Here is a 14,485-nt window from a genome sequence, read left to right on the forward strand (position 1 = left end):
CCCCCCCCCCACACACACACACACACCTCCATCACCATCCTGATGAGACCCTGATAGGACAGAAAACTAACAATATAGCCCAAAGACTCCTTTGCCTGCTCGCCTGCCTTCTCTTTTTTTGTCTCCTCGCCTGCCTTGTCTTTTTTTGTCTACCACTCTCCTTCCCTCTCCCGGAGTCCTTTCCTCTTTCTCTCCCTTTAAGGCACTGTTGCCAGCCCTGGAAGCTCTGGGGCCTGCCGGAAGTGGAGGCAGTAACCACTCCAGGACGCCCCCCGGGAGCTCCTCCCCTTCCGTCCTAATCTCAAAGTCCAGCTGGTCAGTGAGCAGTGGAGCCCTTCCTCCGAATGGCTTCCGCAGGGATTTGCCTCCTGCCTGGGAGACATGACTCTAGCCTGGAGACATGTGCTCAGAGCTTTGCACCTGGAGACCTCATCGTCCAAGACCCCCAAGACGTGCCCTTCTCTGAGCCGTGAGTGGAAACCAGGGGGACATGGGTCAGCAAAGAGACAGTGGGAGGGCAAGGGCTGAGCTCTGGAGCCCAGAGCTCTGGAATGTTAGACCTGGATGGGGTCGTAGAGACAGGTCATCTAAGACCTGTGGGCTAGACCTCACCCTGTCAGACCCAGTGCCCCCTTCTCACGTCCAGTGTTTTGTAATGCTTTCTTTTGTCCTAAAATGAAATTTATGGGTAATAAAACCCAACTATACACAATTTCAAAGCAAAAACAGTCACTGTAATATAAAAAAGAAATAAAAGGAAAGCAATTCAAAATAAAGAATTAGCTGTAGTACGTGGATGCTTGAGGATAACTACTTTAAAAGCCATGAAGCATCCTCACAAATTTCCACCATGCCCTCAGGGGGTGGCACCACCCCCTCGATTACTGACAAGGAGATGGAGCCCCACAGAAGTACGGTCATTTGCCCAAAGTCACCCAAGTCAGGACTAGACCCCGAGCCCTCTTCTCCCACTCAGACTCTTCCTTTTTCTCCAGCAGGAACAGAAAATATGAGGAGACCTCTGTAGCCAGTCATTGGTGACTTCATATATTATTCATATATATATGTATACATGCATCCTACATGCTCGAGGTTTTCACATGTATCTGGTTTCACTAGCAGCCCCCGCCTCCTCACCAGCTACCCTGGTGCAGACACGAGCATCAGCATCTCCACGCTGATGTGCTGTCATGGGACCCTGTGCCCCACAGGCCCTAAACACACAGAGAGGACCCTTTTCCGTTCCTCAGCGTGATCAATTCTATCTTGATTTTTCTCCTCATCTTTCCTTTTCCTCTCTCCTTCCTTCCTCTTCCTTTTTTTTTTCTTAACATTTGCAATTCTTTGGAACCAAATACATATCTGATGCTTTCAATGCATTATCTCCTTTCATCTTCAACCAAACTTCTCAGGGAGTACTACTGTCTCATTTCACAGATGAGGAGACAGAAGAATAAAGGATAATTAAGAAATCTGCAGACTCATAGACATAGAATACAAACTTGTGGTTGCCAGGGGGATGGGGGGTGGGAAAGACTGGGATTTCAAAATGTAGAATAGATAAGCAAGATTGTACTGTATAGCACAGGGAAGTATATACAGGATCTTGTGGTGGCTCACAGCGAAAGAGAATGTGACAATTAATGTATGTATGTTCATGTATAACTGAAAAATTGGAATTTGGAATTTGACACAACATTGGAAAATGACTATAACTCAATTAAAAAAAATGTTTATATAATCTGGTCAAAGGCAGAAACAGAAGTGACAACTTGGAATTCAAAGCCAGTCTGTCTGACTCCGAAGTCAGCATGATTCCGCCAGGCCCTTTCTTACCTGCTCTTCTTCCAGTTCTGTTTGGACTTTTTTTTCCCCTCGGTCATGGGTCTTTTGCCAGAACATCATTAATTCTAACATTTTCTGAGAAGGAGCTAGAATTATACCCAGAGTCTTGTGCTCAGTAAGGAGGATGCTGCACTGAAAGTAACAGCTGTTGACAAAGCAAGATGAATATCCTCTCTGCTGGCCCTTTCCCCTTCCTACCCCAGCCCCAGGGGTTGTGGAGCTGGGCTGATGGTGGGAGTAGGTGTCTTAGAAATCTTAGAAATGGCACATGAGGTGCTTAGAGATCTTGATCGACTCACTGGGGCCCAGGCAGTTGTGGTGTGTGCATAAACACACCGTTTTGCTCTCATTTGCCTTCTCCCCTACAAGGGCTGCAGAGGCAGGCAGATTGATAGCAAATCCTGCCCATTTCCAGCTGAGAAACTTTCCAAGCCTCCTGCAAAGTCTCTTCTAAGAAAAACATTCAAATTAGCCCTAAAGGCAGGTGTTCCTTCTGTACCGCCAGGCCATCCTTGCTGATCTAAGCCCAGGGGGCCAGGAGGGGCTCAGGGAAGGCCTGCTCCCAAAAGTGCCAAAAGGAAGGATGGAGCCACCAGCCTTGGAATCAGGCAGAGCTCTTGCTTGTGAACAATGGCAACTGGCCCTGGGTTACTTAAGCAAAAGGACAGTCCTTGGAAGGAGATGTAGGGAGGGAGAGGGGGTGCTGTGAGAATCAGCAGGAAGGGGAAGGGGTGGGCAGGACTGGACGTGGAAATACACCCGGGAAGACCCTGCAGGAGTAGCAGGAACTCCAGGCAGGAACAGCCTCAGAAGGTCCTCATGGCTCTGATCAGAGCCTCCAGCTAGTCCCCTGATCCGGGACCTCTGCTCAAGACTGCAGATTCAAAGAGAGGACATCTGATTCACCCTTCAGAGGTCTCATGTCCATCTCTTGGCTTCCCTGGCGGGAGACAGGCACCTAGTATTATTATCCTATTGATGCAGGAAAAATGGATGTGAGGCGAGAGGAGGGCCATGTCCCAGGCTTCAGTTGAGCCCCCGGGACGTGCCCCGCCAAGTGTGGGTCCTTGGCTTCGTGCAGGAAAGAATTCAAGAGCGAGCCACAGTTGAATAAAGGTAGATTTATTTAGAAAGATACATCGAAAGGCAAGAGAAAGGCCACGAGATGTGGGGGTTCGGTGCTCAGATTAGAGTAAAAGTAAGTGCACACTCCATAGACAGAGAGTGGGCTGTCTCTGAAGGGGTAAGAGAGAGAAAGAGAGCTCGGCAGCCAGGAGGCGCCAGTTTTTGTGCTCAGTGGCTTCATATGCTAATAAATGGAACGGCCAGTCTAACTAGCCTGGGGAAGGGGCTGAGATTCCTAGGAAGTCAGCCACTTCCCACTCTTTGACCTTTTCTGACTAGCCTTGGGACTGTGGTGGTGCCTGTGGGCATGTTATTCACCGTGCTAACAGGTTACAGTGAGCATACAATGGAGCTCAAGGAAGTCAAATCTCCCACCATCTTGAGCCTCAAGGCCTACTGGGGGTTGAATCTTTTGCCATTCTGGTGTTAATTGTTGTGTTGTTCCTTGAATGGCTGTGCCCTGCCCTCTTCCTGTCTCACTATCACTCAGAGCACACAGTTCAATCAAGAACTAGCTTCCTCTGTGACTCCCTGCAGACTGTGGGACAGTTGATGAAGGGACAAAGGAGGTGGCTCTCAACCCTATTGGGGGGAGGGCGTTGAGGGGTGCTTGAAACTGCGAACTCCTCCCATTTAACCACAGCCTCGGCTCTAAGGTGAATGATAAAATTGTCATAAAAGGAAACCTTTCTTTCCTAATTCACTGGCTATCCTAGGTATCAAATGAGATACCCAAAGTGACAGGTTTTATTTAAGTTACCTAATACGCTGTGCAGAAATAAGGCATAATTAGCATTTTAATAAATCACCTTAATGTTCTACCTAGTATGTCCATTGTGTATTTTCAACTATTTTATAACTTTTTTTTTAATTTGAAAGAGTAAGCAAGCTCTTGATAAATACCCAGTCTCTGTTGAAAGCTGGTTGTGGATATTAGAAAAATCTTTATCGTTACAGAGACAATTTCCCCTAAAATTTTCAAATGCCCACAAAAGTGGATTTCTTTCACTTACTTTGCCCAACAGGTTTTCACTTTTCGATACTATGGTTTTGAGGGAAAGAAAACAAAGTTAAGGTTGTTGCCGGTGGATACAACTGGTGTTCCAGGTTCTTGTCCCATCCCAGAAAGAATGCAGAGACAAGATGTAGTGGTTTACAAAAGTAGAGTGAGGATTTATTAAAGGATGGATAGTACACTCTCAGGGGAGAGCGGTCAGGCTCAGGTGAGCAGCTGCCCTGTGTTTCTTTGGCAAGTTAGTTACATAGGGTATAAAAATGAATGGGCAGAATATTCACTGGGGAGGTAAGGGCTTGGGGTCGTATTCCCTGATTATCATTCCAACTCCACCTTCCCAAAGTGGGGAGGGATTTTTGTCCTTATTTAGTCTGGATCAGCAGTGTCATGGCATCGGTGCATGATAGGTCCTTCTGATCTGCAAGGCTAATTTTATTGAAATGAGGACAAAATGAGCAAAAGATTACATTTGGTCAGTAGAAACTCCTGCCTTTTCTCACCTTTCTTTATTGGTCTCCAGGCCACTTATCACCCCAAAAGGTGTGGCCCCTTATCAGCCCAAAGGTTCCTGCTTTTCTTTATCTGCCCAGGGACCCCTGCTGCTTACATGATGTGTGGTTTTCCTGCATTTGGTTTGTGCCCCTCCTTTCTGCCCAATTCCTGCCATTTGATCTGTGTCCCCTTTTCTCTGCTCCTATCTACGTATCTGCCTGCTCTAACAAGGTGACTTGTCTGTTGGTGAACATTAGGCAGCTGTTAAATCTAGTTACCCACTTGGCAAGAGTGGTGGTGGTCTCCAAATTGAATGCCATCTTTTTTTTTTTTTTGAAGAATAGTAGGCTTACAATATTGTCTTAGCTTCAAATGTACAGCAAAGAGATTCAGTTATACATATTTTTTCAGATTCTTTTCCATTATAGGTTATTGCAAGATATTGAATATATTTCCTGTGCTATGTATAGGTCTTTGTTGTGTATCTATTTCATATCTAGTTGTGTATCTGTTAATCCCATATTCCTAATTTATCCCTCCCCCGATGCCTTCTTTAAATGTCATGAGTTGTTTACATGAATTGAGTGGAAATTGTTAAATTTAATGAATTTAATGAAAATTATTAGCTGTCATCCATGTTTAGCATCAGGCTTAAAAAGGGAACATCAGACCAGCTAAAATGATAAAAGAAGAAATTTAAAAATGCCTATACAGGGGGAAGGGTATAGCTCAAGTGGTAGAGTGCATGCTTAGCATACACAAGGTCCTGGGTTCAATCCCCAGTACCTCCCCTAAGAATAAATAAATAAATTAACCTAATTGCCTCCTCCCCACAAAAAAACCCAAAACAAACAAACAAAAAAAACCTAAATAAATAAATGTTCACTGTTCAAAAAATTTTTAAATAAATAATAAATGTTTTTTAAATACCTATACAGAAATAGACTTCGGATTCAGTTTTATTAATCCAGAGCTCAGTTTTCCCTTCCCCAACCCCTCTTGGATATGTCTTCCCCCATACACACACACAGCCCCCACGCACACACAAACAGGCTTGTGCACGCATGCACACACACTATTTCCAGGAGCCCAAGAGAAGCTTTATGGACCCTCAACTTTTATGTCATCCTCAACATGCAGACTATTTTGAATAAAGAATGCAAGCAACTATGTACATCTTTAGATTTTGATTTTTTTTTCCTAAGCAAATCATGGAAACCAAAGCATTTTTGTTTCTTTTTATCCATCACTTATTGTTTTTACTGTTATTTTTGAGTTTGGGTTGTTTAGTGAGAGGATTTTCTAGATGTTTTGAGATGTAATCTGGACTTTTGTTTCTTTTTTTCTTATAGTTGATTTACAAAACTATATTAGTTTCAGGTGAACAACATAGTGATTCAGTATTTTTATAGATCATACTCCATTTAAAGTTATTATAAAATAATGCTACATGCCCTGTGCTGTACAATATATCCCTGTGTCTTATTTATTGTATACATAGCAGTTTGTACCTCTTAAACCCCTACCCTATCTTCTTGCCCCTCCTCCATTCCTCTCCCCACTGATAACCATGAGATTGTTCTGTGAGTCTGTTTCTGTTTTGTTATTTTTATTCATTTGTTTTATTTTTTAGATTCTCTATATAAGGATGAGATGTTATCTAGATTTATTTCACTTATTAAATAATTATATTTCCTACTTACTCACCAATCTTCCTTCCTCCCTTCCTTCCTTCCTTTGAGCAGAATTTTATGTATTTCATTTTGAGCCCTCCTTTCACTACCATATTCCCATCTGTTTGATGAATAAACGAATGAAAAAATGAATATACCTAACTTAACTATTTAAAATCCAGACTCTTCCTTTATCGAATCTTTCCAACTTTCTTTCTTACCCCTCCAACTTACTTTCATAATTCCTATAATTTTGGAGTCAAGAAGCTTTTCAGCCTCTTCAATGGGTAAGTCTAATTTTGCAGATAGGAAAGTGAGACTGAATGAGTAAAGAGAATTTGAATTCTCAGAAAAACTAGGAGATTTTTTCCCCATCTCAGAAGAGTAACTAATGTAAAGAGACACAATGAAAAGCTTTTCAAAGGGTGAAATTCTCAGAAAACTTAAGCTATCATTTTTTTGTCATTTCTATGCATGGATAGCCAAAAGCCACTTACTTTTAAAGTAAGAGCAAATTAATGACATTCGTGATTATTTAGAGCAGAAAAGTAAATGAGATCTCTCTGAAAGAAAACATACTCAGAGCTGTCACTTTCCAGCTTCATTTAAAAACACAATCGTTCATTGTGTTTCTCAGGACGGTGATTTCATAGTCACACAAAACACCAACATTAAGTCCGTGGATTCAAACCTTCATGCTCAACAAGAGACATCATTTCCTCAGCTCTCTCCACCTGTAAAAATTGTTTCAACACTGACCTTGAATCTTCAAAATTAGCAGCATTCTTTTCCAAGAGTACTTGTATAAGGTTTTTAGACACTCTTCCAGTTCTGTTGTTCTCTGTTTCCATTAGTCATCCCAGTGCTACAGAGGAGTCAAAATCTGTGCTGGAAAGGGGGTTGGGTGGAGGTGGCCAGTGAAGGAGCAAAAGGGTACCAGGCTGGGAACCAGAAATTCAGAGTTTCCCTCTTGTTCTGCCGCTAACTGGCTTGGTGACCCCGAACAAATTAATTTACCGCTTTAGGCTGGTTTCCTCATCTATAAAATGAGCATTTTGACAAAAAAAAAAAAAAATGTTTCCTTCTAGTTCCAAATTTTTTTTTCTAAACTTTGCTTTATGGGGTACTGGGGATTGAACCCAGGACCTTGTGCAAGCTAAGCTAAGCTAAGCTAAAGGCTGTACCACTGAGTTATACCCACCCCACATCTCCAAATATTTAATGATTCCTCCGGCTCAGCTTGTCTTGGCTTTGTTGTGGTCTTGTGCTGTCCTGGAGTTTGCATTGTGTTCTGCAGGAAGCTTTGTCTTCCAGATCTGTTTGCATATATTGATTATTACCTTGCGTTATCTAGCACCCATCTCTCCTCGTTCCCTATGAAAATAGTCAACAGCCATTCATACCTTTTTCACTGGAGCCAACCCAGTACCGGGAACCAGGATAGGTGCTGGGATTCAGGCACTAGACAGCTCACAGCTTAGAGAGCATCTCTATTAACACAGAGGATATAAGCCAGCAACACCTTGCGCTAGCAGAGTTTGGTCAACTGAACAGAGAATTGTAGTCGACATGTGGTGGAGAGGGGTGGGAGTGGGGGTTGGGGGGCGTGTTGAAGGAGGAGCTTCCCAAGATTGTGAGGGACCAAAAGGGGAGAATCCATAACTTCTCCCAACGTCCTCCATACCTTTCCTGACTAGATTCAAGATTCTCTCTTTCCTCCAGAAAATTCATTATTGCAGTATCTCAGTTTTTAAATCCAAGCTAAAGGCTGGTTTAAATGAATTTCTCAAAACTAAGAAATAAAGAAGATTGCCTGAGGACCTTGATTCAGGTTAACTGTAAGTTATTTTTACCAACGGGCCTGTGTGATGTTTAGTTGAGGATCCTAACCCACTTCACTCTTAGCAGGTGCTTTCTGGACGTCTGTAACCAAGCTCGGTCTTCATACTAAACCCAGCATGCCTCCGTGTGACTTCACACCTGAAAGATACCAGGTAAGAGTCAAAGGTTTAGGAAAAACCCAGGGAAGTGGTTCTTCCTGAGAAGGCTAAAGTAATTGTTTCCCCAAGAAAGACCCACAACAAATGGTCCTGCCTTCCACAGAGCCATCCACCTCAGATACCCTGTCCTTTAAATCACTGGGAGCATCTGAACTCTCTGACTCCATTCAGTGCTGTTGTGAGAGACGGTGTGTGAGAGAGATGGAGACAGAGGCAGAGATGGAGAGACACAACAGAGGGAGATGGAGAGTTCAAGGAACAGACTCTCCATGAAAATACATGTATCATAGGGACATAGGTATAGACACACACACGCAAATACACATATCACAAATTTGACGGCACACGTTTGCTTTAAAATGTTGTTTTTACTCTACCTCATATAACAATGCATGAGCTGACCTTCCTGAGTGCTCCACCAGAAAATATAAAGTTATCATTTTGTTCGCAGGCTAATAAATACTGAAATTGTTCCCCCCGCCAACTATGTCTCTCTCTCCAACCCCTTTATTCTATGAGATATTCGTAATTTAGAAATTGTAGAATCAGTAGAGTCAAGAGGGATCCATGACGAAGAGAGCTATAGGGCAGAGCTTAATAATTAAAGACACAAACACCACCAGTACTTTTTTTTAATTCTCAGAAAAAGCTACAGAGGAGAAAAAAAAAACATTACTTCAGGTATTGACTTTCAAAGTCTTTTTTTTTCCACAGCTAAAATCAGCTCAAAGCCAAGACTTTCCACGGAGAGGTGGAAAATTCCAGCCCCCTTCTTCATGTTTGATCTAGAAAGCGACTGAAGGGCCACATTAGTAACTCCCCCACTTGACAGGAAGGCCTCGGTGTCTGTCCTGCTAGAAGGTCACCGGGCAAATAGCCACCCCAGTGAGCGAGGGCAGCAGCCCTGGGCTGGGTCGGTGGAAAGGCCAGGCCCTGCCTTGTAGACCTGCTGTGGATTTTGTATGAAATGGTAGGATAAGGAAAAGGAAGACTTTAAATCCTTCAATCTTGCCTACCAACAGTCCCTTGCCTACAGCCGAGTCCTGGAGATCCACAAGCAACATCTTTCTCCTGTGCCGACAGCATATTTCCCAACACCTCTGTTGCTCTCCCAGGGTCACATGGAGTGGCTCTTTGACTATGAGGGAAACAGATACCTGGATTTCTTTTCTGGGATCGTCACTGTCAGTGTTGGTCACTGCCACCCGTGAGTATCCTTAAAATTCTGAGATTTTGCACTCCAGAAGAATCTATGGAAAACAGGCTAATGACCACGTTAGTGATTCTAAATTTCTATTAAAAACTGTCTCTCCTTAGGCACATCCCAGTTTATGGTTGACACGCTCCCTGCTATTTTCCTGGGTGACAAAAAACAAAAATCCTTGACATTATCCTTTTCCTTCTCTTGACAATGCAAGATTTCATCATTCTCATTGCACATGCAGTGGGGTGTGTACCATGTGACGGGAGTGTTGGCTCTGTGTGTTCTTCTCAGTAGTAACATCTTCCAAAGAGGAAACGCACTGAGGGACAGGCAGAGAGGAAGGGAAAGGCTAGCGGTTCTCAGAGAGCACAGGGCGGGTGTGTGGGGTGGGGGGCAATGAGAGATGAGAAATCACTTCTAGACTGAGGGTCTTCTTCATCGACTCAGTGATGGAGAGGATAGAAAGGATGATAGCAGATGTAACTCCAGCTGGAAATTTACATCGGAAATGGATGACTCCGTTAGTCTTGAGATTTCCTGCAACCTTGATCATCAATCCACAGATGCCCTGGGCAGATGCTTCTGGGGTCCTTTCTGTTTTGGTGCAGCCACCTCATTTTAACATCTATTCTCACTTGCCTTCAGCAGTCTGGCCAGGAAAGCTCACATTAAGTGGGACAAAAATAAAGCAACAAGTCTAAATAAATGGAGTAGGTTCGGGCTCTTCTGTCAAAGCAGGTGCAAAGGGTCTTCTCTGCAAGCAGCTGTCAGGTGGTGAGGAGGGAGTTGTACCCGGGTCCAGCCCTCGCCTGTTCCTCCCATAGCCTTCTCCTTCCCATTTCCATCTTCAGGAGGCACTAGTCCCATATGAAGTCGTGAGGAGCATGCAATGTAAATTTTAAATGCAATTTAAAGCATACGACAAACATGCATGAAAGAAGTAAAGAAAAATGAAGGACAGAAATTTTTTTAAATATTCACAATGATTCCTCCCAATAACATACCACTCTCACGACTTTGGTGCTTCTCCTGATCTCCCTTTGACCTTCCAGTCTGTCCCTCTGACCCTCTAACTCTGGGAGCCTCAGACTCTTTCCTGAGCCCCCCGCTTTTCTCTCTATACTCCCTTCATCTCTTATTATTCCCCCCCAGAATGGTCCCACCGCATCTCCCCACCTCTGCCCAGTTAACGGCTGCATTTTCGGCAGCCTTACCCAGCAGCCTTGGCCTCTCACCAAGCTGTGATAGTAGCTCTAAGACACCCGGGGTGGACACTAAAATGCCCCATATCGCTCACAGCCTCCGGGACACACCCTGCCCCATGATATTCCACCATCAGGAGAAATTCAGCATTACAGAGACCAAATCCACCATGCTCTCACAGTACTATTTCTATTCACGTATTCAAGGAGCACATATGAGCCACCTACTCTGTGAAAGTCCTTGCTAGGAGCTGAGGAGTTAACACAACTGGCTGTCCTTCTCAACCAATCCTGAGAGTTCCCCAGTATTACAGTCAAGAATATTGAAGTCATCTGTGACTCTTTTCTGCCTTTCGTTCCATATAACCAACCTGATACTAAGGTCTACTTCTCCCTCCATTGAAATGCCTCTTCTACCAGGCCCTCCCACTAATTCTCACTAACCCCAGTCTCCTAGCGTTACAAGGAAAAGGCAAATAAGAGTGACCTCAGTTCTTAGTCACCCGAAAAAAAAGAATTTTTAATGAGAGACAGAAAGCGTGACATAAGATTTTTATTAGTAAAGTAAAAAGATAATAAAAGATAGTACACTCCTGAGAACTGGAAACAGGCCAATCCGAGAGAGGAAAAATGGCAGCACTCCTTTGTTTTTCCTGTTTTTATATCCTGGCTTAGGGGCATTTTTACGATTGATTGATTGATTAATGGCTCAGGTTCTTTGAGTGATCAGGCTGATTGATAGCTCAGGTTCCTTGTGCTCAGGTTGACTGACAACTCAGATTCCTTGTGCCCTGGCACGCCCATCCCCTTTCGGGCAGGTTCATGGGTCAAGTTACCCCGGATCCTTCTCTTAGGTGCAGCTGCAGCGTTTTGATTTTAACTGGCTTCTTTTGCTGGCCCTCATTTAGGGAAAGTAAAAGTTTCTGGAGTCCCTTATCCTGAATGTAGACGTACTGTTATTTTCTTGGTTGGTTCCTCTCCCTCTGCCCAGTGCTCATTTCTTTCTAACTGCCTAACACTAGGAGCTCTTCTCTTCCCACACCCAGAAGCTACCATGCCCTCCTCGCTGTCCTCACTGTTACCAGTATCCCCGCTTCCATTCTACCCTCATGTGGCTCTCAGGTTTATTTTGCTAAACAATGCTCTTGTCAAGTGTCTCATCCACTTGAGAGCTTATTGATACTCCACAGTTCTAAAGTGAGTTCCATGGGACACCAAGCGCAGGAGAGGTTCATTGTTAAGGGTCTCACTAGAAAATAAGATTGGGAAACACTTTAAATTATCCTTCCTGGGGAAATACAGTATACGTTAACCTATTAAAGGTACTGACAAGTCCTGCAGTAAAGAAATCTGTTTGATCTGGTATTCCTCAAAATTGTTTAACCACTGAACTGATTTTGGGGGAGGGGGTGACAGCTATTAATAAATTAAATTAAATTAAATTAAACAGAATTGGTGTGTAACAGACTTTAGCAATTGCTGTCCTTTAGATTAAGTTCAAACACCATGGCCTGTCTTTTCAAGGCATGCCAAGTCAGGTCCCACGTACTTAGCTACACTTAGCTCTTTCCCTCCCTCAATGTGAACCTTTGGCTCTTTCACAGAATGTGGTTACAGAATCTTCACCAACACTGACCACTTATTATACTGGACCCAAATATTGGAATCTTCTTTAAAGAAAAAAACTGTTCATCGTATATGAATGTATTTGATGGATCTATAATTCTTTAGAATAAAATGGGAAGGCACCCAAGCTTACGTTTAGTCGTCTCTATTTCCCTAACTGTTCAAAAGGTAGTTAGTAAGAAAACCTAGTTAGAAGAGATTGTAAATTCGAACTTCCTCCTACACTAAGAATGTCTTTTCTGAAGTCTCCAGCAGAGAATCATTTAGTCTCCTTGTGAACACTTCCTTTGGTAAGGAATTCATGACCTTTTGAGGCAACTCATCCCATTGCCAGATACTTCTGGCAGTTAGAGAAACTTTTTCTTGTGTATGGATGAAATCAGCTTCTTGAAACTCTTGGAGAAACAGCCGTAGGTTTGAGCTCAATGGCCAGTGATGTGTTGGGAGGGACACGCCCGCTGCATGTGTGGTTAACTCGGCTCTCCCGTTCACCCAGGAAGGTGAACGCAGCGGCACAAAAGCAGATTGGCCGTCTGTGGCACACAAGTACCGTCTTCTTCCATCCTCCAATCCACGAATACGCAGAGAAGCTTTCAGCACTTCTTCCTGAGCCTCTGAAGGTATGATGCTCCCAGCTCACAGGGACAGGAGGCTCATGTTCCCCGGAAGCTGGCCTAGGAAGGGGGAGTATGGGCGGGGAATCTGGTCTGTGCATTGAACATCTGAAATGAGTGAGCTAGTAGCCATACTGAAAGCAACCAAGGAGAAGAAATAATTGAGGAACTGCTGGTGAAACCAGCCAGTGCGTACCTCATCAGCTCTAAGTGGCTGCCCCTCCTTGGTCACTCTCCTCGCCATCACGTCTTTGCAGAAATCACTCAGTGGGAGTCCCAGGCCTCCTGATCCTCCCCTCTCTGTTCCTCAGGAAGTTTCTGTCTCTTTGCTCCACAGCCCCTCTGCAAAGTCATCAGCATTTCTTCTTTAACAAAGATTGGAGCCATTTTTTAATAAAATTAATATACCATTCAGTTTATTTGGTCTGAGATGCAGTTAAATATTTTTGCCAAATGAGATGTTTTTCTGGATCTGAAATGACTGAATTTTTTTAACTGAATTGAGATGCAAAAATGTTGGCCAACGTTTGCGTTTCGGGATTCAGTGAGTTCATACATATATAGAGCAGTGTGCCGTACCCGGATCAGCTCTTACCATTATTTCACCATATTACTAGATGCATTATTTACTACATTATCTACAAGAGATGAAGGAAGTTGAAAGAGCTGCAACCCAAGTTCAGGGCAGGCAGGTTCAGGGAAGAGCTGATTCAGGGATGGCAGCCGGGGCACAAGGCAGCCGGGGCACAGCTCCTGCCCCTGGTCCCCGAGCCTGGTACCCTTTTCTTTCAGCCAGGATAAGCTGCATTTTTGGTTTGCTTGCTTGTTTTTTCAGCATTCACACATGCTGAAGAGGCAGGCTGGGGTACACTCTGGGGCTCCAGGATTAGGGAGGCTGCTTGGTCCAAGCTTTCAAGATCAGGTGGGGTGGTTCAGGTTCAGGTTCAGGTTCAGGAGACAAGAGACCCAGTCCTCAGAGCCACTCAACCACTAACCACCGGATATCTCAGCAAGTCTCCCATCTTAGCATTCTGCAGGGCATCAAGCAAAGCCAATGAACATCCAGAATGTTTCACAACTGGGACAATCCCTTTGCCGTATTTGTATCTCTAGTGTTTAGCATCTGCTCAATAAAAAGCTGTAGAATTAATAGTAATTAAAAGATGGGACTGCTGGTCAGAAGGGAACTTCTTAATAATCAGAGGCTGGGACACACTGTCTTCAGCCATTTTGAATTAATTGGATAATAATGCATCTCACGGCCATGTCTTCTTTTTTTCTCCAGGTCATTTTCTTGGTAAACAGTGGCTCAGAAGCCAATGACCTAGCCATGCTGATGGCCAGAGCACATTCAAATAACACAGACATCATTTCTTTCAGGTAATCAATCGCATCTTGGAATGTTTAACTTTAGTAACATGGATTCATCCTGACATTAAAGGTTTATCTTTAAAATACAGCCTACAGAAGGTGAGGGGCTTCCCCAGGGTTTTTTGTTTTGTTTTGGTTTGGTTTTGGTTTTGGGTTTTTTTTTTCTAATTTTAGGTTTTAGGGTAAGATCAGCCAAATGAATTTTATGGCTGAATAATGCAATCCAAATTGGCCTGATCCAGCATGGGGTCCCTGACTAAGATAACCAAGAGTTTGGAGTCCTAGTTATGTCATAGATCCTCTTATGGAATTCAAGAG

The 14,485-nt window shown here is 43.7% G+C and overlaps 1 protein-coding gene across 3 annotated transcripts in view; it reads left to right on the forward strand.

Moving 5' to 3' along the window:
* The first annotated feature begins 312 nt into the window (after positions 1-312).
* AGXT2 (alanine--glyoxylate aminotransferase 2) overlaps positions 313-14,485 on the forward strand; it is a 35,813-nt gene continuing 21,640 nt past the window's right edge. For 2 of the 3 annotated variants that reach the window (XM_006199658.4, XM_072951197.1), the window contains exons 1-5: positions 382-469; positions 8,056-8,144; positions 9,173-9,357; positions 12,679-12,802; positions 14,082-14,176. In XM_006199658.4, coding sequence (XP_006199720.1) covers positions 382-469; positions 8,056-8,144; positions 9,173-9,357; positions 12,679-12,802; positions 14,082-14,176 — 581 coding nt within the window. Of the gene's footprint in view, positions 470-8,055; positions 8,145-9,172; positions 9,358-12,678; positions 12,803-14,081; positions 14,177-14,485 lie in introns of all 3 variants that reach the window. The other variant, XM_072951196.1, reaches the window with a different exon arrangement.

The sequence above is a fragment of the Vicugna pacos genome, chromosome 3, assembly GCF_048564905.1.
Source record: "Vicugna pacos chromosome 3, VicPac4, whole genome shotgun sequence".
Lineage (NCBI taxonomy): Eukaryota > Metazoa > Chordata > Mammalia > Artiodactyla > Camelidae > Vicugna > Vicugna pacos.